The sequence below is a fragment of the Haplochromis burtoni genome, unplaced genomic scaffold, assembly GCF_018398535.1.
Source record: "Haplochromis burtoni strain Fernald_Lab_line unplaced genomic scaffold, NCSU_Asbu1 Contig_37, whole genome shotgun sequence".
NCBI classification, from domain to species: domain Eukaryota; kingdom Metazoa; phylum Chordata; class Actinopteri; order Cichliformes; family Cichlidae; genus Haplochromis; species Haplochromis burtoni.
In genome coordinates this window covers 1137049-1160950 of record NW_024582398.1, presented here as the reverse complement: position 1 = coordinate 1160950, position 23902 = coordinate 1137049, and the positions used below count along the sequence as shown (strand labels likewise).

The 23902-nt window shown below is 41.6% G+C and overlaps 1 protein-coding gene across 5 annotated transcripts in view; it reads left to right on the top strand.

The window, feature by feature from the left end:
- LOC102310819 (zinc finger MIZ domain-containing protein 1) overlaps positions 1-22599 on the top strand; it is a 109201-nt gene extending 86602 nt beyond the window's left edge. For 3 of the 5 annotated variants that reach the window (XM_005919586.3, XM_042219731.1, XM_042219732.1), the window contains 19 exons: positions 2909-2944; positions 13186-13321; positions 13703-13817; positions 13997-14214; positions 14348-14549; positions 14852-15127; positions 15211-15393; positions 15534-15611; positions 15728-15896; positions 15988-16129; positions 16566-16776; positions 17018-17123; positions 17205-17365; positions 17453-17520; positions 17612-17680; positions 17771-18015; positions 18115-18278; positions 18677-18952; positions 19076-22599. In XM_005919586.3, coding sequence (XP_005919648.1) covers positions 2909-2944; positions 13186-13321; positions 13703-13817; positions 13997-14214; positions 14348-14549; positions 14852-15127; positions 15211-15393; positions 15534-15611; positions 15728-15896; positions 15988-16129; positions 16566-16776; positions 17018-17123; positions 17205-17365; positions 17453-17520; positions 17612-17680; positions 17771-18015; positions 18115-18278; positions 18677-18952; positions 19076-19183 — 2963 coding nt within the window. In that variant the 3' untranslated portion in view covers positions 19184-22599. The remainder of the gene's footprint in view (positions 1-2908; positions 2945-13185; positions 13322-13702; positions 13818-13996; positions 14215-14347; positions 14550-14851; positions 15128-15210; positions 15394-15533; positions 15612-15727; positions 15897-15987; positions 16130-16565; positions 16777-17017; positions 17124-17204; positions 17366-17452; positions 17521-17611; positions 17681-17770; positions 18016-18114; positions 18279-18676; positions 18953-19075) is intronic. The other 2 variants (XM_005919588.3, XM_005919589.3) reach the window with 1 other exon arrangement.
- The last annotated feature ends 1303 nt before the right edge of the window (positions 22600-23902 follow it).

Genomic DNA, 23902 nt, shown 5'->3' with positions numbered 1-23902 from the left:
ACCCCCTTCTCAGTCTTTTAACCCTTTCCTGCAGCAGAAGCCGGTTCCTAATTTTGGTGATTTTTCTATTTTTTTTTTTGTCACGATGCGTACCTGCATTCTCCTCTGACCACAAACGCGTGTCCTGCTCTCCTTCTTGTTGCTGTTAGTGCTGTGTGAAGTTGCTGTTTTTCTTTTTTCTTTTTTTAACAGCTTATCCCTGTTTTTCCTCTCATTGTCTCTGGGGTATTTGTTGCTTGAGTGCAAAGAAGCCGGTGGCAAGTACAGCAGGAGCCCATTAGCAGTGACTCCATCTGTGATTGGTTTTGCCTGCGAAACAGAGAGAGCAGCCATGAATAATTGATGTGTATTGTGCAGTCAGTCACTGGACACGCAGGGAGAGAAGAGAGGAAAACAGAAGCTGCTGCCCTCAGACACCGAGGGAAACAAGGGGGGAAAGAAGGAGGGAAGGGGAGGAGAGGGGTTCGGAGAGAGGAAGAATGTTATAGAGAAGAGAGAAAGGTGGGAGGGATGGAGAGAAACACAGAGCAAGAGCTTTAAAATAGCCCCTCAGTAGTGCAAAGATTAGGCTGTCTTTGTTCTGCTGTTGCAGATTTGTGCTCAGAAGTGTTTCTAGACACATGAGTTCCCTTTTTTTCTGTTCAATGAAGAGTGAGAAATAAGCAGGGACATTGCTGGAGTTAGTCTGGTAGAAATGTGGGTGGCATTTTAGACACGGAGAGGGGACTGAGGAAGAGTCTTTGCCACATCGAAGAGGACCAGGCTGCAAAGCTGTGAGCTGTCAAAAGGAGGAGACAACAGATAAAGACTGCTGTGTTTGTAGAGGGTGTACTCAGTGACAAGAGGGAAGGTGGATCTGCTGCCACTGCTGTTGCTGCTGCTGCTACTCACAGGAACTTCACATTATTTCACCCCTAGGGGGGCAGATAGAAGGCTGACTCCTGCATTGGTGGGTGCAAGCAGGCACCCTGCCATGTCTTAAACTAACGGAATGGGCTTTGACAGTATGACGAGTGCCTCGCAGCGCCCCGCGTGATAGAGTTGCAACAGCTGACTGCTGCATTTGACCCACTTACAGCTCACACAGAGGGGGTCAAAATGGCCTTGATTATCTCTCTCTGAGTTGCTCTGACCTACTTGAGGCAGCGTTTTTCCACGAGACTCTTGGCAGTTTATCACACCCACTCCCCTCAGTGCCACACAGTGCAACCAGCCAGGCTCTCTGCTGAGGCACATGAAGGAATTCACTGGGTTCAGTTCACTGTTCTGTCACGGTCCAAGAGTTTAAACGGGAGCAACAGGTTTCATTTTAAAAATCTGACTGCAGCGACTCAAGTGAGATACCAGTAAAAGCACTATTGTGGGTATCGCAGATTTCCCATTATCCAGTATCAGGCACTGAAGGGTTCTTGGTATTATTATTGTAGGATCATAACTTACAATATAAAGCATGAGACAGCTGTTGTGATTTAAATTAATAAAATAATACAATCTACCGGTAATATAAAATGACATATCTATTAATGTGGTGATTAAGTGGTGTCCTGTACTATATTTATTTTCTGCGTCACCTGTCAAACCCAACGCCGTGTATTTAGCACAAACTGCAAAATGAAGTTTTTGTTACGATTAAGAGTCAGGTGTAATTATTTTCTCCCACTGACCCCAATCGAACGCTTCGGTCTCCAGAATTTCGGTTGTTTATTGTTGGCTTTCTCTCCACTGAGAGGGTTTTTGTTTACAAGTGCAGCAAAGTCAGTCAGTCAGTACAGCATTTGGGCAATTATTCAAGTAATTCTTTGCTAAAAATGTGTCTTTGGGACAATTACCAACATGGTAAGACAAAAACTAGGCATCCACACTTCCAACTGTTCATAACTGTTGCTTTGTCGCCTTCAATGAATCTCTTGTTCTTTGTATTGAACATGTTTGGGGGGGGGGGGTTTCACACCAAGTTGTGAAATTGCACAACTTGACTTTTTTCTTTGAAGTTTTTCGAGTTCCAAATCAAAATAACAGCACGCTAGAGCATGCCGATTGCTGATGCCATTTGTATACTCGTGGAAAGTGCAGGCCCCTTTGTTGCTTTACTTTAATCAAAGAAAATGCACTGTAGGTAATTATAGGCTGTAGTGTGTTTACACTTCTCGTTATATTGTGAAACCTCAAATGGGACTTTGATCGCATTTGATATTGAATCTTCCAAATAACAGATGTTAAACTGTGACTGAAGACAGAATGAGGAAAAGAGTCTCAAGTTTTGTAGTGGTTTATACAGTTTGTGATATTATAAGTGCTGCTGAAGGAAAACACTGGGCCTCTTATGAAAATAATTAGACTTTTTTTGTACTGTTTTATAAAACCAAAGCTTATTTCATGGTGTGATCCGCACCTGAAAATATAGATAATCTTAGTTTTAAATTTGCATGTAGTTGCCAGGTGTTACTGTGGGTGGATTCTCCTCCTCATGTCAAAGCGGGACACGAGGGCCTCCGCCTACTTGCTGTTCTTTATCTGACAGAACAAACAAGACCAACTGAGAGCAGACTGCAGCAGCTAATTTTATCTTAATTTTTGATTAGTTCCCCCGAGTAATCATACATTTGGTCCTTTTTTAGGGAGTTGTGCGAAGGTGGAAAGCACTTCATCTTCATGTACTGAAGAAATTAGGGAAATGTCTTATTCAGGTGGGAATGACATGACGTAACAGTAAGAAATGTCCATAATTTTCCTTACAGTAGTATTTTCAGTCATAGCTGATTCTCAGGTAGTCAGTGGCGTACAAGATATATTTTACCATCTGGTCACTGACGTGTGTTTTTGTTTGTAAAGGGGAGCAATTCACAATCAAATGTGTGTCATATAATGAATATTTTGTGAAGTAAATTGTAAAATTTGAACCCTACAGAAACCAGCTGCTGCAGGAGATGTCAGTCTGACTCAGGTACTTGCCATATATTAAAGTGGTGCACAGAAACCCATTGGCTCAGTCCAAGCAAACATACTCATGTTGTAGCTGCTGTTGTGTTGTCTGTCTGAGTTTTACAGTATGAAGCATGTCGCACATGTATTGCCATCTTGCTTGTGTCACAGTTCATGTTTATGTTCTCGGCTTTTTGTCCAAACCATAATCAGCTGTTCCTGAAGTCATTATACCTCTCCATACCCACTTTTGTAAACAAGTTAGTAAGACTTGGGTAAGCTGCGCGTACCTCAGACTTATGCAATGAAACTTTATCACTCGGAAACAAGCATACTGACGTTTTATATATAGATAATAGTAAAATGGATATGAGTAGAGGACGTGAAAATAGTAATGCAAAATACACTTTGTGAAATAAATGGACTGTATAGAATAGGATAGATGAAAAAAGATGATAAAATTGTTGCAGGAATCTAGTTTAAAATTCCACACTATCAGTCAATTGTACAATACTGGTCTTGAACTACCCGTCATTTCTTTATATTTTGTTTCCAAGGAGTCAGACTTTCTTGTAAGTGATTTTAAAAGGTTTTTTTAAAGTAGTTTTACAGGCTTTCTGAAGGTCTTTTGATTTTTCATTTGGACTTTTTATTGTTCTGTCATTCCTTTTCAGTCCAATCCCTGTACCTGACTATTTTCAAAGGAATGTTTTTTCTTTGGTAAAACACACCACTGGCCTAACTGTTCAAACATGAAAAAAACACCTAACTCAACGCTTGTGTCTAAAAATAACAGTCAACTAAAAAAAAAAAACAGTTTTGAACTGTATTTTAAGCACTTTCTTACTATCAGCCTGTCACAGAACACGTAATTTGTTGCCATTTCTTTAGTTGAATGTAAAGAAAACTGTTTGATAGACATAAAGAAGTATTTTGGCATCAACAAGCTGATTCCTAAAGACCTATTACCCAAAAACTTGACATGGTGTGCAGTGCGTCCTTAAAAAGTTTGAGGATACTGGATAAATGAAGGGCAAAGGAAGAAGTGGCACGGCTACAAATCTGCAGCAGGTGAACAGTATCTGAAAGTCATGTCCTTAAGAAATAGGGAAAAATCCAGCAAAGACCAGACACAGAACCTGAGAGATCCATCTGGCACTTCAGTTGATCCATCTACAGTTCACCAAAATCTCATCAGAAATAGTCTTTGTGGAAGGGTAGCTACCAAGAGGTCATTCTTAAGGAAAGGAGGCCAAATTACATAAGAACTGGACTGAAAATCAGTGGCAACAGGTTTTATGTAATAATGAATCCAGATTTGAAATTTTTGGTTCAAATTTTCCTCGATATGTACTGAGGAGGTCTAAGGAGAGGTAAAAAGTGAGTGCCTTGAGCCATATGTAAAGCATGGTAGATGCTCTGTCATGTTTGGGGCTGCATTTCAGTCAGTGGTTTTGGAGCTCTTGTCAAAACTGATGCAGAAAAGTAGCATCAGATTTTTTTATATACTGTAAAATATCATATAGAAAGTGTCTGATTGGCTTCATTTTTCATCATCACAATGATCCCACACACACTATTAATGTATTAAACCTGCGATCATCTTCTCAGAGAATGCAACAAAAGATAGTCCACATCCATAGAAGCGCTACAGGATTATCCTTCAGAAAGCCTGGAAAACTAGAACTTGACCTTGAACTTTTTTTATTGTCATTGTACAGTTGCCTGCACAGCGAAATTAGATAACAAGACCACAAAGGTGCAAAAAAAAAAAAAACTCCACTATGTATAAGTTACAGGAAACATTGTGGGGGTGTATACAAGGGCATCATAATATAATATAATAAATAAAGGTGGAAGGGCCATGGTCATTAAAGATAGGGATGGCAATTGCACATCTGCCAAGATATTGGACAAGACACAGTCAGTAGCAATAGCAGCAACATAGCCAATCAATAGCAGCGACAGAATGACTGTATGGGAGAAGTCTGCTCACACTCTTAATTAACATTAAGAGTTCTGACAGCCCACTGTCAGAACGCCAGAAGCTGTCAGAAGACTTCCCAGAGAAATTATAAGGAAGCTTGCATAAGAGGCTGTGTTAAAGAATAAAGGTGGCCATACCAAGTATTGACTTACAAGCTTGTTAGAATTGCCCTGTGTACTCTATTTCCATGTACATGTAAATGTGTCAGTAAATCACAGGACCCATTTTGCATTTTCCTAGCAAAATATAAAGAAATAAGGGGTGGCTCAAGACAGCACTGTATAATATTTTAAAAATTCATCAAAGACCAAGAAGCACTCGGTGTCAGAATAATGTCAGCTTGGATCAGGTTTGAGTTTCATTGTTTCCGTTTGGCTTGAATGTTTATCACGAGGGGGCTTTTTATTCAAATCCTGATCTGTTGCACATATGGAAGTCTCTAATGAGCCTAGAGGGGTGCCAAGACCAGACCCAGGTTCCACTAGTGTCAGCTTCTACTGTATTTATAAAGAAGCTTTGACCCCAGGCCTACTGTGTAAAGGTCACAGGTGAATCAGCCACCAGCGAATGCAGTCGCGACACTGCCGGCCATGCCCAGCACCCTGAGGTGGGCACAACTCCAGGCACATCTGCTCCATTGCTAATTAGTATCATTGTAGACAAGGGCTTAAGGCTGGGCCTTTGTTAATAGCAGCCTGTTGCTTGGGGAAACAGTCTGGCCCCTGTAAGCTGCTTCTCTGCAGGTCTGCTCAACTGATAATCTGATTGGAGAACTCTACAGTTAGATCAACACTCTGTTGGTATATTGGCCATTTTTGGTCAGTGAAATGCGTTTCATCGAATAAAGAGGATTTCCATCATTTGCTGGATCTTACTTGTTTTCAAATTGTAATTACTTTAACTAGAAGTAATATAAACATATTTGCTGTTTTACTTTTCTTTCTTCTGCATATTTGCTTTGATTTCCACCAATTTCGGCATAGTTAGCATGTCTTGAGACTTCAGTTTAGTTAACTTATTCACACAGCACAATACAATAGCATAAAATTTGAGCATTATAACTGTGTAATAATCTAGTCCTGTATATTTGTTCCTGGCTAAGCAGCCATGCAATGCAAGTGTGACTTTAACAAAATGTTGATTTTTATAGCACAAGATTAATTTAAAAAAAAAATGTCCACGTTTTTAGTTGTGACAGATCTTAAGAACAGTTATTCAAAAAAGCTAAAAACTTGACCTCAGGCACTTTTGTTGCCAGACCTTAACTCCCACATTAAGACATAAAGATGTAGGTTTGGGAGGAGTTTTGCTGCCAATCAGCTTAATGTATATTTTAACAGACTAAACACTGAAGCTGGGGAGATGTTTGGCTTTAATGCATAGAGTACTAATCCTCAGCAGGGGGTGCAATGCTAGATTTCCACCTTCATGCTTAAAAGAGACACTGAATGGCGTGCCCTGTTTTAAATGGAAGAGATTTGTTGCATGTGCCAAAGGAGATTATCTTTTAAAACACTGCCCTGCTTAGGCAAGGGTTGGTTTCTGTGTTACCATGACCAAGAAATGACAGTCCCACTGATGAGATCTGCATTAATCATCTGGAGCTTGTGGCATATATTGTATCTTGTTCCAGTTGGCATCCAGTTAGTCCTAAATCATAATCCTATCTGAAAATCCTTATCTGAAATCTGAGAGCACTGCTATTATTTTGAAGATACATGTTTTAAATTTCCTGCATTTTCTATATTTTCTATACATTTGCATGTCAAAGAGGTTAGCTGGATATTTTATTATAAACTTTTTGTTTTTAAATGTACTACAGCACCATTGGTGGGACATTAAGGAACACAGGATGTTAAAACAGCAACCTCCTTGTCTTCCTGCCTCCACATGGCCACATATGCTTGTGGCCTCAGTAAAACCTTTTTGGCGGGAGTCCAAGCGTCCCCCCCTCTTCACTTCGCCGGATGGACATGGCACGACATTGTGGCCATGTGGCCAGCAGGAGGCTGTATTTAAGCCAGGGCAGCTCTGAAATGGGCCATAAAACCTAGCCAGCAAGTCTGGCTCCCCGTGAGGCAACGGGCCTAAGTACTCATTGACAAGACTCCAATATTACCGAGAGGGAGAGTGGCAGAGGGAATAATGTAAGAAAAAAAAGATGAGGTACAGACAGGAGGCAGTTGTCTGGCCTACACAGACATGCTGTTTTATAGCTGTTAGCACTAATACTTTCAATCCACATCAAAGCTGATCTTGCATTGCTAACACTAACTTTCATCTTTCAATGAAAGATGCATAGCAGTCATGTGAAATCGCCCCTTAACTTTGATGCCGTGTAGCAGCCATGATACCAACATGTGCCTACTTTATACATCATCCCCACCTCATCGGGTTTATGAAAACCCTCAAATATGTTGCATAGCCACCCAAATTTAAAATCTCAAACTAGTTTGACAGCCCCCATTTCGAGTTTGCCTCTAATGTCAACAGTTTAAGGGAGTGAAATGTGCACCATGTGTTTAAGGTGTTTCACCTGTGAGCTTCTACCTAATTATCCAGACATGGATGAACAAGTAGCAATCTTCTGGCCTGTCGTGGGGTGACAGGTCCGTAACCTGTTATACACTCGCCTTGCTGGTGAAAAAGCCTGCATGACGAACATGTCGCTTCCATTTCATTATCAAATTGGCATCAATGAATAATTCGTGGCATCTGTGTGAAGACAAAGAGAGACCTGATGCCTGCCAGGTTGGCATCCGTGGCTCTTTGGTTACTGTGTGCATGTCAGGCAGAGCGGGAGATGATTTACGATGCAGCTTGCAGTTTACGCAGGAGAGCTCAGCGGTGACTGGGCCTTCATAAGCGACGCCATAGCAACTACTTATTCATGTAGTTTTCCATACATATGTTGAAGAAAATCCCAGAGTTTTATAGTTCTGGGAAACCTACATGAGGCACATAAGTGAGGGATTCTTTGGCTAAAACTAAACGTGGTTGTTTTGCATGGCTTCTTAGGTGCTTTCAGTAACCAGGGATACCGGGGCTCCCTAGACTCTGTCTTCTTTTAATTGACTTTGGCCTGCAGGAGGCTTGTGTCCATTCAATCCTTTCTGGGCAGAGGAGGGAGGGTGGGCGGAATCGAATGTGAATAGAGCGCTCTCAGAAACCAAAGAGTGCAGCCCACTAGAGCTGCTCTTGTTAGTTTGCTCATGGTCTTTGTTCTCCTTTCAGCCCTTCTGGCTAAACGTCTTCAAACAAGCCATTTAGGGGTCGTGATTCTCTACGACAGGTTTACTGCGAAAATTGGACTTCACTCTTATGGCTAATAAGGGAATAAGCGAGGAAGTACTGTCGTTAATGTGACTCTGACGTGATGACAGGATATGTGCTGTGCGTTTGTGGGGAAGTTAGTGACCAAACCATGTGGGACAATGCCAGGTGGGACTCCAGGGTTGACAAGGGAGCAGGTGTCTATTACATACAGAGCAGAGGGAGGGGGAGGCAGAGAACGGGTGCGGATGAGGATCATAGAAACTCTTGGCATCTGCGTTACCTGCTGCCTCCCTTGCAGTGCCCTGCCAATAATGGAAGGAAAAGGAGGGAGGTAGAAAATGAAAAGGAGTAGAGGAAACTATTCTTGAGGCAGCAGCAAGTGTAGGGGTGACCTTTGTAATAGCAGCTATTCATGTGTTTAAGGTTATATTCTCCCTTGTAGCACATGGTCCTTAATCATTATGGTGCTCAATTTTTTTTATTTTTTAACAATTTCTTAAAAGCACTAATATACACTGTGTAATGACATACAGTGTTAATGTCTGTAGCATACATGAAGTCTGCATGGAAGTTTTTGCCATCCAGTAGCAACTGCAAGAAAAGATGTATTTTGTTCTTATTAATTTAATATTATTATTCATCACGGTATTTGTTTTTGCATACTTTGACTTACTTTGTAATATGAGTGACAGTTGGTAAGTTGGTACTGTCTGGCGGGCAGAAGCTTTGCGTTGGGGATGATTTTACTGGATGAATGATATTGACACAGGAACATCTGCCGAGTTTATTTCCAGATTTTGTAAATTGATTGGTCTGTGTTGTATTTATAGATGAGTCCATGGTATGTCAGGCACGGGCATCACCACTGTGGTGGCTACAGTGGGGCAGCTGTGCAAGTGGAAAGATGACGTTTCAATGTCTGAATCCTCCAGTCTGCATGTCAGTGTGTCCTTGAGTAAGATGCTGGACTCCAAATTGCTTCTGATGCATAGAATAATGTGCCGTATACACGTGTGTGAATGGGAAAATGCCTTATGGTGTAAAAGCTCTGCACGTGGTGAATATGGCTAGAAATGTACTGTGTAAAATCAATACGGTTTACTAAACTGAGATTAGAAGGTAATGCTGGCTAGCTTGGTTAGCAGCAAGCTAACTCACTAAATAACCGACCTTTATTGGTTTAACTGTGTTAGAATATTTTGTTTAATTACCTTGTTAGTGCAGAAAGAAAGTAGACCTTAAAAATAAGCTAATGTCCCAAAAAGCAAATAACTTTACACACAACCTTACAATTGAAATTTTAATTGAGATCTCTCTAGCACTGATAGTCACATGTTAAGGTACTACAGTGCAGCCACTTGGCCTACATAACAGTATATGGTAGTCACTGTCATTTTTTAACACATGCCTATATAGCTGCCTTGTTGCCTACAGCAAACTGATACATGAAACTCTTAGAAATGAGCAAAATTTTAAGAATCTTTTAGCAGCACAAAATAAATTCTATCAACCTCCATACAGATATCTCGAAAGATGAACATCTAAATTTGCAGTCAAATGACAAAAATATTAATGTTGCAATCTGGGTTAACTGACCTTTTATTAAAAGCTCTTTGTTTTCGGGAGAGCACGGCAGAGCCCAAATCAGAGTGTTTAATCAGCACAGTTTATCTCTCTGCCGCGTGTCTGCATGGGCCATGGATGGAAGGTTGGGGGAGCATTAGGCTATCATTGGATAGAGCATTGAACAACTGTCAGGGATGCAGTCCATGTCATTTGTCATGTCTCCCTGGGGCTTTATGACAGCAAGTGAAGCTGGAAGCTGCAGACCCAATCACTGAACCACCCATCTAGTCCCAGCAGATGCGTTTACCACCCTTCGCCATGGTTGACCATCAGGCTGGGCAGCTGAGCACCAGAATATCAATACGGCTCAGACTCAGCTGGGCCCCTGGGACCATCTACGAGGCAAACAGGATAGCCTTGTCTCCTTATGGAAGGCAGAGACTCATTGCCGCCAGGGAGACCAATGTAAACATGGCAGAAGGACGCTCTCTAGCACAAAATGCCAGTTTGATTCACTCCAGAATGGTCTTTGAGATTTGGAAGTGCAACACCTGAGACAATTATCTCCAGATTTGGCTCTTCTCAGAGAGGGAGACAGATGAGTCTATTGAAGGGCCGTCTGTGGGAGGAGTGGAGAGGAGAAACAGTAATCCTTTTGTGTTCCTCATCTGCACTGTCCTGAGCCGTGTTTGGGTGTAGGACGAGTAGGAGGGAGCGACTGAAGAGAAACGAGTTGGCTGTTCCTCCTCCCGTCATCTGAAACCTGAAGTTTATCCTCTGAGTCAATGACAGGGCTTCTCCTTTAAACCGGTTGGTGCTTAGTGGAGGTGGTAATTTTGTGCAGAGATAAGCCCTTTATCTAATGATGGGGTAGAATAATTCTTTAAGTGGCAACACTTGTGATTCCTTCTCTCTCTCTCTCTCTTTTTTTTTTCCTGTTTCTCTCAGATAGCCGATGTATTGTCATCTTTCTGCTATGTTCCACACGGTTGTTGTTTATGTCCTGCGGCTGTTGATGTCGGCCTCGGCGTGAAACAGGGACGCTGTCTGCTTATCCAGACGGCCCCACAGTGGCACAGCTATGGGATAAATTGTGGAGACATGTTTATCAACATAGAAGAAGTGCAAGTTACCCCTTGTTGGAAGAGAATAATGGGACCTAATTGAGCTGTAACATGCTGGCTGGTCGCCAGGCCCTTGAATTGAAAACTCTCTCCATCAGAAGGGGGTCTGAGGAGAGGGAGGGTGCTGTTAAAAACACTGCAGGACGTACTAACATAGATGTGAAACCCGTAAACCTATTAGCCACACTTGGATCCGGTTTTTATCAAATTAAAAGTAACTCAGGAATCTGCGCCTTTACCTTTGAGCGTGATGCTTTTAGCAGAAAGTGCACCTGAGCGGCCTTTTCCGTCAACTAAAGCACAGCCGTGGTAAAGTCAGATCAATTCTCTGGAGGAACAGCACAGCCTGTCTCCTGGCACCTGCCTTGCCAAGAAGAGGAGGGGGAGGAGGAGGAGAGAAAAAGAGAGGGAGCGTGAACGGGTGGGAAAGAGGAAAAACCCAGCTGCCTCTGTGCCTGAGCCCCGTGCTGCTTTTAAAGGAGTGGGAGGGAGAGGAGAGGGAGAAGCAAGGAGACTGCTGGCACCATCTGTACATGTCTTTTGTATTCCAGCCCTCATCTTTACACAGAGTGAGGCTGGTGTGCTCAGTGTTCAAATGAAAGGATAGGAGGTGCCTTTTGGGGTGCAGTGCTCTGAGAGGAGAAGGTGTGTGTTTGTGTGTCGAAGCAGAAACTCAGTTTTGTCCTCGGAAAATTCGCCACACTCAGAGGACATCTTGTGTCCTATTTATTTTACGCCTGTGTGTGTGTGTGTGTGTTATTATAAGCTCGTGCTGTTTCTTTCCTTGTCTGAGTGTGCTGGTAAGCTTGTACGGTTTGCAAGCAGCCATGTGTGGTCAGATGTCTGGGTTGCCATGTTTGTGATGGGAGTCAGAAGCTTTTGTTTGTTCCTCCTTCCTATCAGCCCCATTAGACTGATGTCTCCTCTCTCGGTGATTCATTCAGCCTTCTGTATTTTCTTTATTTTTAATCTCGGTTGTTTCTCCGTTGTGCGTCTGCATCTGTATGTGTGTGTATGTGCGTGTAATATGTGGCAGCCCACCCTTGCATGTGGCAGCAGGGTGCATCTGCCTGCGAGGACAGCGCGCACTGTCTGCTGTCATATTGACGTGGCTTTTTTGCGCGAACCGCAGCTGAAATCACCAAGCACTCTGATTCACCCACCCACCCCTCCCGCTCCTTACTCAGCCTAGAAGTGCTGTGAATCATAAGAGGAGGTGGCTGCCCTGCTCTTTGATTGAATCCACATTCCCTTTCTCCTCAGACAGCCACAGAGAGAGGCTAGAAGGAGGCAGAGGAAGTGAGAGGGAGAGAAAAGGGAAAAGTGAGTCTTTTGTAGTTGGCACAGTACAAACACATGCACTGCAGATGAAAAGCATATGATTCGATCAAACGCACTCTGTGGTAGCTACCTAACCAAGTGGTAGGTAGGTGGGGAGAAGGGAAGGACTGGAATTCATTTGCAGGCCCAGAGTGAACCCTAGTGGCCATGAGCTACAGTGGCATGCAGGATTTAGGCTGATCCTTTATATTGCAGCTTAAAGGTACAGGCTTTGGGCTCTTAAAATATTCCAACATTTCTTAGAACATACACAATCATGATTTAAAATTCTGTCCACGGGTAGACTTTTCAAACTAAATAAAACTGAACAAAAAGTAACAGGATAAAAATATTTTAAATAGCAGAGCCTGTGCATGTGGGTCGCACATGGCTATTTATGCAATGACATTTAGGTGTGGTTATGTGAGTATTAGTGTAAATATAAGCACAGTTGATATAAATCAATGGCCCCAGTGTGCACTTGTGTGAGGTATGAATATAAGCTGTTTAGTGCATTTCCCCCAAACACTCCTGTTTTCCCTCACATGAAATATGCTTATTCACTAACTACAAGTGCCAGAAAATAAACCGCCCTAATTTTGAAATAAATAATTTATTTAGTAAATAAATAAATCATAACAACCTGTAAACATATCACTCTTGAGCAAACATTGTTTTTCACATCTCATGAATGATAGGATGTCTTTGTGTTTAATGTTGTTGCACTGTTACATACTGTTTGCTTGTTCCATTTTGCAGGTACCTTGCACAGAATATAGCTCCACAGTTGTGCCATAGGGTACAATGCATATTTATTTTTGTGCACTTTTTTTCCAGTCAGGCCATTGCTTTTTGGATTTTTAACATGAACTTTTGCTCAGAAGTTTTTTGCTTTTTTTGTTCTTAAGTGCTTGCAATAGTAGGGTGGTACCTCTGTAGTTATTTCTAACAGGTCTCCAACAGTACTTATGTACTCTGCTCTCTTTCCAGCCCTCCTCTCCTCGTGGTGTGAGGAGCTTGGACGCCTCCTCCTCCTCCGTCACCAGAAGAACAGGCAGAACGAGCCTCCAGGAAAAGTGCCCATGCAGCCCCCCATGAGTTCCATGAAGCCCAGCCTCTCACATGGGTCAGTGTTCACTGCTGTGCTTTTTGGCTTGTGTGTGAGATGTGTTTGTGTGTGTTGGGTATGCGAACAGACAGACTGGGCCCTTGGGGAAAGCCCTTCCTCTCTGTGTGAGGCCCGTTGTTCCTTATGGATCAGTGGCTAGACAAACTGCCAGACAAACTGCATATAGCACAGTCAATAGTGGCAAACAGTAACTCAACCATTTGCCTTTCAAGAAGAAGAAGACGCATTCATATTTTTTTAAGCTTAACCACATAACTTGCCTTTTCCTGTCTTTCAGCAGTTGCAAACATACTTACTAGAACTATACTGTAAATACTTGTGCTGCTTGGCAAACCATTTTGTTTTGCTTAAGTGAAATGTGTTTTCTATTCCCTGCAGAGATGGGTCTTTTCCCTATGACTCAGTTCCCTGGCAGCAAAACACCAACCAGCCTCCCGGTTCAGTGTCTGTGGTGACCACCGTGTGGGGTGTGACCAACACTTCCCAGAGCCAGGTGAGATCCCCTTTTTGCTTGAGAGTAAAAATGTGCCTGTTCCAAGTCTTTATATTTAATAGCTGTAATAATACCACCTGCAGATTTGTGTATTTGGCAGTGGTATTCTGAATTGAACCTCATCTGAAATCAGTGAAACATTTACATGTGTTTTTCCCTCTATTCCTAATGTGTAACAGGTGTTGGGGAATCCCATGGCCAACAGCAACAATCCCATGAACCCTGGTGGTAACCCTATGGCCTCGGGTATGTCTGGTAACACTCCAGGTATGAACTCTCCTCAGTTTCCCGGTCCGCAGCAGCAGTTCCCCAACAAAGGCAACTCAAACCCGGCCTATATGCAGCAGGGGATGTACGGTCGACCCAACTACCCTGGAGGAGGAGGCTTTGGTGGCAAGTAAGTAACCAGTAGATGGATTGCTGATGGTCACTGGAGTGATTAAAAATGCTTAAAGAACTAATTCAGACAATTACTTCAATTAATTCTCTTCTCTAGAACTTCTTTAATATATTTTTGCTTATTCTTATAGTTACCCTGGAGGGCCGAATCCTGGACCCGGTGGAATGGGCATCCCTCCGCACTCCCGTCCTCCCTCTGACTTCACCCAGCCTGCCGCTGCTGCCGCCGCAGCTGCAGTTGCTGCTGCTGCTGCCACCGCAACTGCCACTGCAACAGCAACTGTAGCTGCCCTGCAGGAAACCCAGAATAAGGACATGAACCAATATGGACCGGTAGGATGACGCACAAACTGATAGCATAAACTGTTGCCTTTTGTGCACGTGTGAGACTACTTAGAATTCATCAACTTTGACTTTTGGCTCTATTCCTTTAATGCTAACAATAGCAAGCTGGAGTACCACATTTATTTGCAACAGAAGCAAACAAACTGTTTCTCTGATACCATTTTGTTTCTTTCTGGTGGAGTTTTTTTGTTTGTTTGTTTGTTATCTATAAAATCTTTTGATTCAACAGAAACTGCGTAATATTGACAGTCAAGTCTGAGGTGGTTGATCAAATTCTTTTTGTCTTTCAGATGAGTTCCTCTTTCCAGATGGGGCCAAATCAGGCATACAACAGTCAGTTCATGAACCAGCCAGGACCCCGCGGCCCTCCATCCCTTCCTGGAAACATGGGCACAGGCATGAATGCATCCAACATGAGCGGGCCTCCAATGGGAATGAACCAACCCAGGGGCCAAGGCATGGGGCCTTTTGGGGCACACGGTCAAAGAATGCCTCAGCAAGGCTATGCAGGTCCTCGGGCTCAGGGCATGGGTATGCAAGGCATAAAAAGACCGTACCCAGGGGAGGTGAGTGGATTCAACAGTGTCACCTTAAATATGTAGCTCCGTTGCTATATGCTGAATGTATGTCCCGGTCACTGATTCCACAGCCAAACTATGGTGGGCAGCAGTATGGACCAAACAACCAGTTCCCTAACCAGCAGGGCCAATATCCCACACCAAATGCCTCCAGGCCGCTGCCATCCCCCAACTACCCTGGCCCGAGGATGCCAGGACAGCAGCTGCAAGGCCAATACCCACCACCCAGTGGTGCCATAGGCCAGTACTATAAGGTGCAGTGTTAAAGCTATTCAATAAAAATGTGATGGTGTATTTCATATTGTATATGCAGTTTTATCAAAGTCTCACTGACATTTTTTTTAGCTACTAATGGTGTAAATTTGACAAATTATTTGTTTAATTAAAATCACAGCAAGAGCCACCTTTCAATGGCCAAACAAATAACTTCTCTGGGAGTGGATATCAGTACAACCAGGGAAATATGAATGGGGTAAGTCTACTTTGGTACCAGTTTATTAAAATTTAAAATTACATTATACTTGAATGTACTCTTTAGTGATTTAAGTACCGGTAGTTGATTTACAACTCAATTTGTGTTTTATATAGCCTCCAAGGCCAGTTGGGAACTACCCTCACTCGCCTGTGCCAGGGAACCCTACTCCTCCAATGACACCAGGAAGTAACATCCCGCCGTACCTGTCGCCAAACCAGGATGTGAAGCCACCCTTCCCTCCTGACATTAAACCAAATATCACCGCACTCCCTCCCCCACCAGGTCAGTAATTAATCAATGAACAGTAAGTTCAAGCGTTTTAAACTTTTTTTTAAGTCTGTGATTTAAGGTTGGTTCTTATCTCCAAAAACAGCAAGCCACAACGAGGAACTGCGTCTGACGTTCCCAGTGCGGGATGGAGTAGTCCTAGAGCCCTTCAGGCTAGAACATAACCTGGCTGTCAGCAACCACGTCTTCCATTTACGGCCCTCTGTACACCAGACACTCATGTGGAGGTAACGCATATTTATGTGCTACTGCTTTTTTCCCCCATCCACTTTAACAGTTATATGGGTCTTTTAGGCTGTAAATATTCTCTTATTAATTTTAATTACTTGCCAAGAACATTAGATAAAAAAAAAAAAACCCTTTTCCCAGGAACGTGACAAGTAAGGATCATTAAGGCATTAATTTTCAGAATTTTCTGGAGTATTGCAATTTCCTTCATCACTATCTTAAGTAAAAGTCAATTCAAGTCAAGAGTCCTAATATGAGGATTTCTCCTGCTGCCAAGCTGAGATTATATCCTAAGTTTAGGATCCAATTAATGTTATATATTACCTCAAAGAATTTCCCTGTTAATGTGTGAGAATGAATTCCCGTTATTCTAACTCATGTATTGCATACAGTAACCCTCCATAACCGTAACCGCTTTATATTTTATCTGTGCAGGTCGGACCTGGAGCTGCAGTTTAAGTGCTACCACCACGAAGACCGTCAGATGAACACGAACTGGCCGGCATCTGTCCAAGTCAGCGTCAACGCCACGCCGCTCACAATCGAGCGGGGAGACAACAAGACCTCCCACAAACCCCTGCACTTGAAACATGTATGCCAGCCTGGAAGGAACACGATCCAGATCACAGTCACTGCCTGCTGCTGTGTGAGTACACACATTTCCAGAGCTAATGAAAAAAATAAACAGGTTCATACAAATCCACTCAAGTCAAATGCAAAATGTTTCCCATCAGATGATATTTAATGCTAAAAGAAAGAAAATAACAAAAGGGATCTGTCATGTCTCCTTTTTTTTTACACAACTGATCAAACAGTAAAGAATGGATAAAACAGATACACCTTAGGAGAATGTCTTTGATAGTCACTTAGATGTTTTTTCCCCCCAGTCGCACTTGTTTGTGCTACAACTGGTCCATCGGCCCTCAGTTCGCTCTGTCCTCCAAGGCTTACTGAAGAAGAGGCTTCTGCCTGCAGAGCACTGCATCACCAAAGGTATTCACATTCATTTTGCACCCTTATGTCCTCATTGCTCTGTACTTGTTTACTCACTGTGTTTCTTCTCCTGCCTCACAGTAAAGAGGAACTTCAGTAGCGTGGCAGCGTCATCGGGCAATACCACATTAAACGGGGAGGATGGCGTGGAGCAGACAGCCATCAAGGTTTCGCTCAAATGTCCAATCACCTTCCGGCGAATACAGCTTCCAGCAAGAGGGCATGACTGCAAACATGTTCAGGTAAGACTTCAAGGATACACCATCACAGTAACAGTGACAAACAAATAGAAATATACATTCAAAAAATCTATTTTCTTGTTCTTGCAGTGTTTTGATTTGGAATCATATTTACAACTGAACTGTGAGCGGGGAACATGGCGATGTCCTGTATGCAAGTATGTCTAAGGAGTTAAAATGCTAAGGAGTACATGCACTTGCCTTATTTAGATGACTTTTTCTTAAATACTATTTCTCTTTTTTCCTCAGTAAAACTGCGTTGTTAGAAGGACTCGAGGTGGACCAGTACATGTGGGGAATCCTGAATGCTATTCAAAAGTAAGCAGAAATAGGAACATCAGTGCAATCTTATATGCATATGTATTTTTCTTTTAACTTAACTATTTGATTTCATCTACATTTTATCAGCTCTGAGTTTGAGGAAGTGACAATTGACCCGACGTGTAGTTGGCGGCCGGTGGCTATAAAATCAGAAATTCACATAAAAGAAGATCCAGATGGACCGCTGGCAAAGAGGTTTAAGACGATGAGTCCCAGCCAGATGATCATGCCTAATGTGATGGAGATGATAGCTCAGCTTGGCCCCGGACCCTCACCATACCCATCGCTTCCTTCTGGGCAAGGAAGCAATAACAGCGAATACGGAAGCCAAGGTAGCTCAAACACGTACAAAAAGTACAGTAGCACCCAGAATTATGCAAACAAAGCAGAGCAACAACAAAAAATTTTAAACATGTTCTGTCTGTGTCTAGGCAACAGTTACCAGAGCCATGGAAACTTTGATTTCCCTCACGGGACCCCTGGTGGTACGTCGATGAATGACTTCATGCATGGTCCCCAGCTGTCTCACCCACCTGACATGCCCAACAACCTGATGGCACAAGACAAGCCACTGTCGCACAATATGCCTGACACAGTGAGTTTACCAACAATTCCTAATATACTGACTCTGTCATATTTTGTATTTTGTTACATAATGTATACTTTTTGCTTTACTTTGTATATAGACTATCTATAAAAGTGGGAAAATACTGGCAGCAACCAGTTAGCATAGCTTAGCATAAAAAACAGTTACTGGCTACAGCTAAATTAAATATGCAACTTGAGTCAGAATAACTAAACTTACCAATAATTGGCTCCACTTCCATATAACTTACATATTAATAAAGTTAGCCAAGCTAGCTGAGCTAGCCAAATTATGGCTTTAGCTTTATATTTAAAGTGTTTGTTGGAGGTTGTTAGCAGTCACAAAATGAAACAGGTTGAAAGACGTATATGGCTATTCTGAATTATTCCCCCTCTCTTTCTCTACAGATACCTCATTCTGTTGGCAATGACCAACCGCATGGTCCACTGCAGCAGAGTTTACACGCGTCTCCACACCCTGGGAGCCAATCAGGGCAGCAGCTACACCACAGCGGGCCTCCTCAGCCCTCACGACAAGCTCCACCTCCTCAACAACAGCAGCAACAACAGCAACAACAACAGCAGCCCGGCCCCAACAACCACCCTCACAGCGACCTGGCCTTCAACCCCTCCAGCAGTTTGGACAGCCAAGCAGGGTCAGACATGCCTGAGCCGTCCTTAGACGTAAGTCCTCTGAAACAATCAGAATCTTCACATCTGTAATCTGACATATTTAACAGTTGATGCAAGGAGATTCCTTGAATACTTACATAGCAAATTTTTGTTGTCCTTCCTTCTACCATACAGCTTCTTCCAGAGCTCGCTAACCCAGATGAACTGTTGTCCTACCTGGATCCCCCAGACCTCCCCAGCAATAGCAACGATGACCTTCTATCGCTCTTTGAAAACAACTGAGGCGATTCAGAAACATATAATCACTGACTGCTGCAGTTTCCCTGAGAACCCAAGGCGGTCACTCAGTACTTGATAAACACAAAGATGCACTCCCTTTCTCTTCTTCCTCTTGTACAACTTTCATTCGCCAGCACAGATTGACTGAAAGAGGTTATAACTCAAAGACACGGCAAGGGTTTTCCCTGCCCTCTCACCCAGAGGTGATAACTTTGAACTGTGCAGCTATACTCAGTTGATTTTTTTTTTTTTAAATGTCACACACATGTGTATGTGTGCTTATTAGGAACGCGTTGTAGCATTTTTTTTATTCGTGTTTTGTTTCCTTTTCCGAAGAAAAAGGAATTCACTGTAAAGAAAACAGAAAAATAACTGAAAAAACCTGCGCTATCTGGCCAGTGCGTTTTATCTTATTCCAATCTGAGAGGCCACAGCTTCCTGGTGTCGCAGCTCCATTCCCTGACTGGTCTGGTTAGTCGCACTTTTTTGTCCACCACACATCATTTAAAAGCACAAGAGATTCTGACAACGCAAAAACACAAAAATCAGCCTTTCCAAAAAGAAACAAAAAATAAGATCAACGTGTCCATCTTTGACAAAATGTTTTTTCTAAAACAAATTTTAGCTCCTCTGCCAAGATTTTAAAAAATATTTTTGGGACTGATCGGCATCCACTTTGTCTACGATTGTGCTATTTTTTAAACACATAGATGTCCCTCCTTTTTGGTTTCGACAGCAGAAAATGAAAAGAAATTGCCCCAATTACACCAAACAACATTCATAACAGAGTAGCATATCTGTCCATCTACATATTGTAAAGTTGTTGTCCCCTGTACAAAGAAGGGATTTCATTGGAAACGTAAGGTACAACGTGCGAAGTTTGGGTTCCTGTGACGCTCCTGCTTTGTCGCTTCCTGCTATAACTCCTTCCATCAGCTCTGCATGAGCCATCGTGTTTCTCTTGTCAGCAGTTTTACTGAATTACATCTCTCTTCCCGGTTAAATGATGTTGTTTAAGTAATCTACAAAGTGCATGTGTGCCAAGCCCTTGTCTAGTGCTGTTCCAAGTGGTGATAACAAAAGATAGTGTGGTTTTTATCAGTTGCTGTTTCCACAGACCTTGTTTGTTTGCTTGTTTTATGATTTTCTGTCAGGTTTAGTATGATTTTATTTAACACTAACATTGAAGGGATGATGTTGATGTCAGCAGTACATTTATCATGTATTTGCTGCATATACTGTGTTATGTTTATTATGTTTTTTTTATTGTTGCTGCACAATTAAACTATACATAAACCTTTTGGGAAACTGCTCAACATCACCAAAGTTAGAGGGATGAGAATGGAAATGTTTGTGCTTGCTTGGTCCTGTAAAGACTGAAAGTGTGTGAGTGTGTGTGTGTGTCAGCGTGATTGGATGTAATATTGGTTTTAAAGATAAAGGAGAGGACAGTTTATCCATCACTGCTGTTCAAGAAGTGGTTTTCAAAGCAGTATTGGTGCAGATTTCTTTCTTTTTGCCACATTTGTTTTCATTTTAATGTTAAAAAAAGAGTGCTGTTCTGTATGCAAATGTATTATTTTTTAAGAAATGCTATTGTACTGTAAATATCATTGTGAATATTTTTGTATCATCTTGATAATGTTTGTCCTTCGATCATTAGTCGTCCAACTTAACCACATATGCTCCCAAACCAGCATACGGCTGTCTCGTCTCCACGCCGGGGCGTAGCCAGCCCAAGCATTTCATAAGCTATCGCAGGTCATCGTCGTTTCCCCCGAGTCGCTTTCCCACCTGTTCATGTCCTAATATTCGTTGTCCCCTTCCTTGCATCAGCTCAAAGTGCTTGTGTATCATCGTTTCAGTTTTCAGATGTTGCACTCAGTTCGAAGCAATATTTTCCCTCATGCTACGATGTATTGATTCAAAATGATCAATGTTGTCTGCTCATGAATTTATGTTGACCTTTGTCAGTGATGCTGAACAGTAATGGGTTTCGAATTATGTGGTGTCAGCTGGCTTTCAGTGTAATTAGTGAGCTATGTGAATATCATAATTGTTGCTAATTGTCAGTGGTATTTTAAAGATATATCACAACCATATTTTAAAGAAATTCATGATATTGTTTATATTTTTGTTATAGAAAAAATGTGGCTTTTTTAAAAAAGCATGAGACCATATACATTTTTATCCCCCTTTGTTCTTGGTAAATTATTTTGTACTGGTTTTCTTATTAATCTGTAAGGCTAGAAATCCAATTTCTTTCAATTGTAGCATTGTGCTGAATCGACCATCCTGATTTCATGTACGCATTATTTTTAAATGTTATAAAAGGAATTTGTTTTTTCCTATTCAGAGCCCTAACTTGTTTCATATTTTAGTCACAAGGAAACATCAAATCAAAAGTCTGTGCTTTCAACAGTTCACTGGTGTGTTTTCATTCTTCGCGATCTGAATTGAAACTTTTAAACAATCCCACGGAAGTCTTTATCATTTCAGTCTTTTTCTTCTTCTTTTCAAATTGGTGAAAAAGGCAGCACCCCTAATTTGTAGTTGCACAATCACAATAAAGGGACATTTCTCTGGGGGGATGTTGTTTTAAAAGAAAAAACAGTTGAAAAAAGAAAACGAGTTAATAAAAAATTTAAAAATTTAAAAATAAAAAAAAAACAGAAAGGAAGGGCACGTTCGCTAGTTTGACCTGGAAAGGATTTTAAGACCAGGTCAAACATCCCAAGGATGCCTGTATATATGTAAATTAATATAGAGACATGTGAACAGAAATGTATTCATTTTCCCTGGGAATGTGCATTGTTTCTTCAGAATAATAAAAAGCTTGCAACCCCTCTACTGGAAGTGGCTGAATATGGAAAATGAAACTTGTTAGTTAGTGTCTGTGGGTATCGCTCAGCATTTTGTTCCCACTCTGTATTATACTTTCACCTCTTTTGTTACGGGAACTGGGACAGCAATGTTTTACATGTAATATTTAGCCTAAGTGTTCTAGTCTGTCACCTGCATACTCTGAGGTGCTAAAGCTAAAAACTTAAAAAAACAAATACATTTAAAAAATTAAAAAATACATAAAGCAAAACAAACAATAAAAAAAACGGTTACAAAGAAAACTGCTCGGAGGTGAGGGAGAAGCACGGTGGGAGGGACGGGTCCAGAAGATTGTAACCAATCCATAGTTTGTACAATTTTTGATATCATGAACAGTTGGAAAAATTATACAACCTAAGGTGATTCATGCAATGTGGCCATTGTCTCTCTGTTTGTACATTGTATGTACAATCATTTCATATTCTAAACTGGTGAGAAAATAAAGGAACTAATTGTGATTTTTAGTCTTGCAGAACTGTATGTAGTTAGATGATGTGACGACCTAATATTTATCTAATAAATATGTATTCAGATGATACCTGTATGTCACTGTGATTTTGTCTTTTGTGCACTTGTGATGCAGTCTGCGAGACCTGTCTGACTCGCGTACTGTTTACAAAAGCACGAGGTGTAAATTATGGATTTTTACTCAGATTTTCATTGAGTTGGCTCAAGGTCGCCTTGCCATTGAGTGAAAAGTTGACAAACTAATAATTACTGACACATCAAAGTAAGGCTCTCATGAATTGCAATCGCCAACTGAACATTTTTTGAGAATCAGTCAACAAAGTAATGGAATTATTTTAGAAAATATCATTATTGAACACTCTGTTACAGTCCTTTTTTTAAAAAAAAAAGTACTGTACATTTTATTATTCTTACAAGATTGAAAAAGGAAAGTGAGAAGTTCAATTTCCAGTTCTACTGTATGTTGATACCAATTAGATGCCTTGTCATAGTTCTCCAGTGTGCAACTTCAGACCATACAGGTTTCAGTTTTTCAGACACAACTATTGGTTCAGTAGCTAATGTTGATTTGAATGTTATGCAACCATGCATAGGTTGATAGAAGTCACTCCCTAAACAATTATGATTCATGAGCTGTCAAAACTGGTTTTATCTAAACATACAACCAGTGACTGAATGTTCAAGAAATATACCAGGTGGGGAAAAAGACCGTTGGCGTTAATGTGTAATTCCAGTCTCTTTTTACTGTGAATGTAACTAAATAATAACATTAACACACTACAAGCTAACATTTAGCATTTAAAAACTTCATTTAAAATGAAAAAGTCTTGAGAAGTTTATGTTTATGTTACGTGCATAAACGGTTGTTCTGTCCTGTATGTAAACATGATAGCTCGAAAAGTTTAGAATTAATTATGTACAGAGGGTGTACACAGGGGGCAAGTTAACAATCCATTAAAATCCATTAAAAAAAAAATTAAAGTTGACGAGAAAAAAACAAACAAAAAAAACCCCTTACAACCTTATAATTTTAACTAAACTATAATTCTTCTGAGGATGGTGTGTAATATCAACACAGATCAGGTATAACATCGAGACCGCTAAAAAGGAGATGTGAATAACACTCATTATCTTTTCATCATGGCACCTGTCAGTAGATGGGATCAGGCCATCACCCTCCTCCCCCTCCCTTTCTCCCTCCTCCCCCTCCCTTTCTCCCTCCTCCCCACACCTGAAATTCACTGAGGAGATGATGGAGCGGGTCAATGCTGGGCTCAGATCTACCCCCCGTCCCAATCCCTTTTTGTCCCCCATAAACCCCCCACCAGAGCGGCCAAAGGTTCGCCATCGAGCCCCACCCTCAACAGAGCA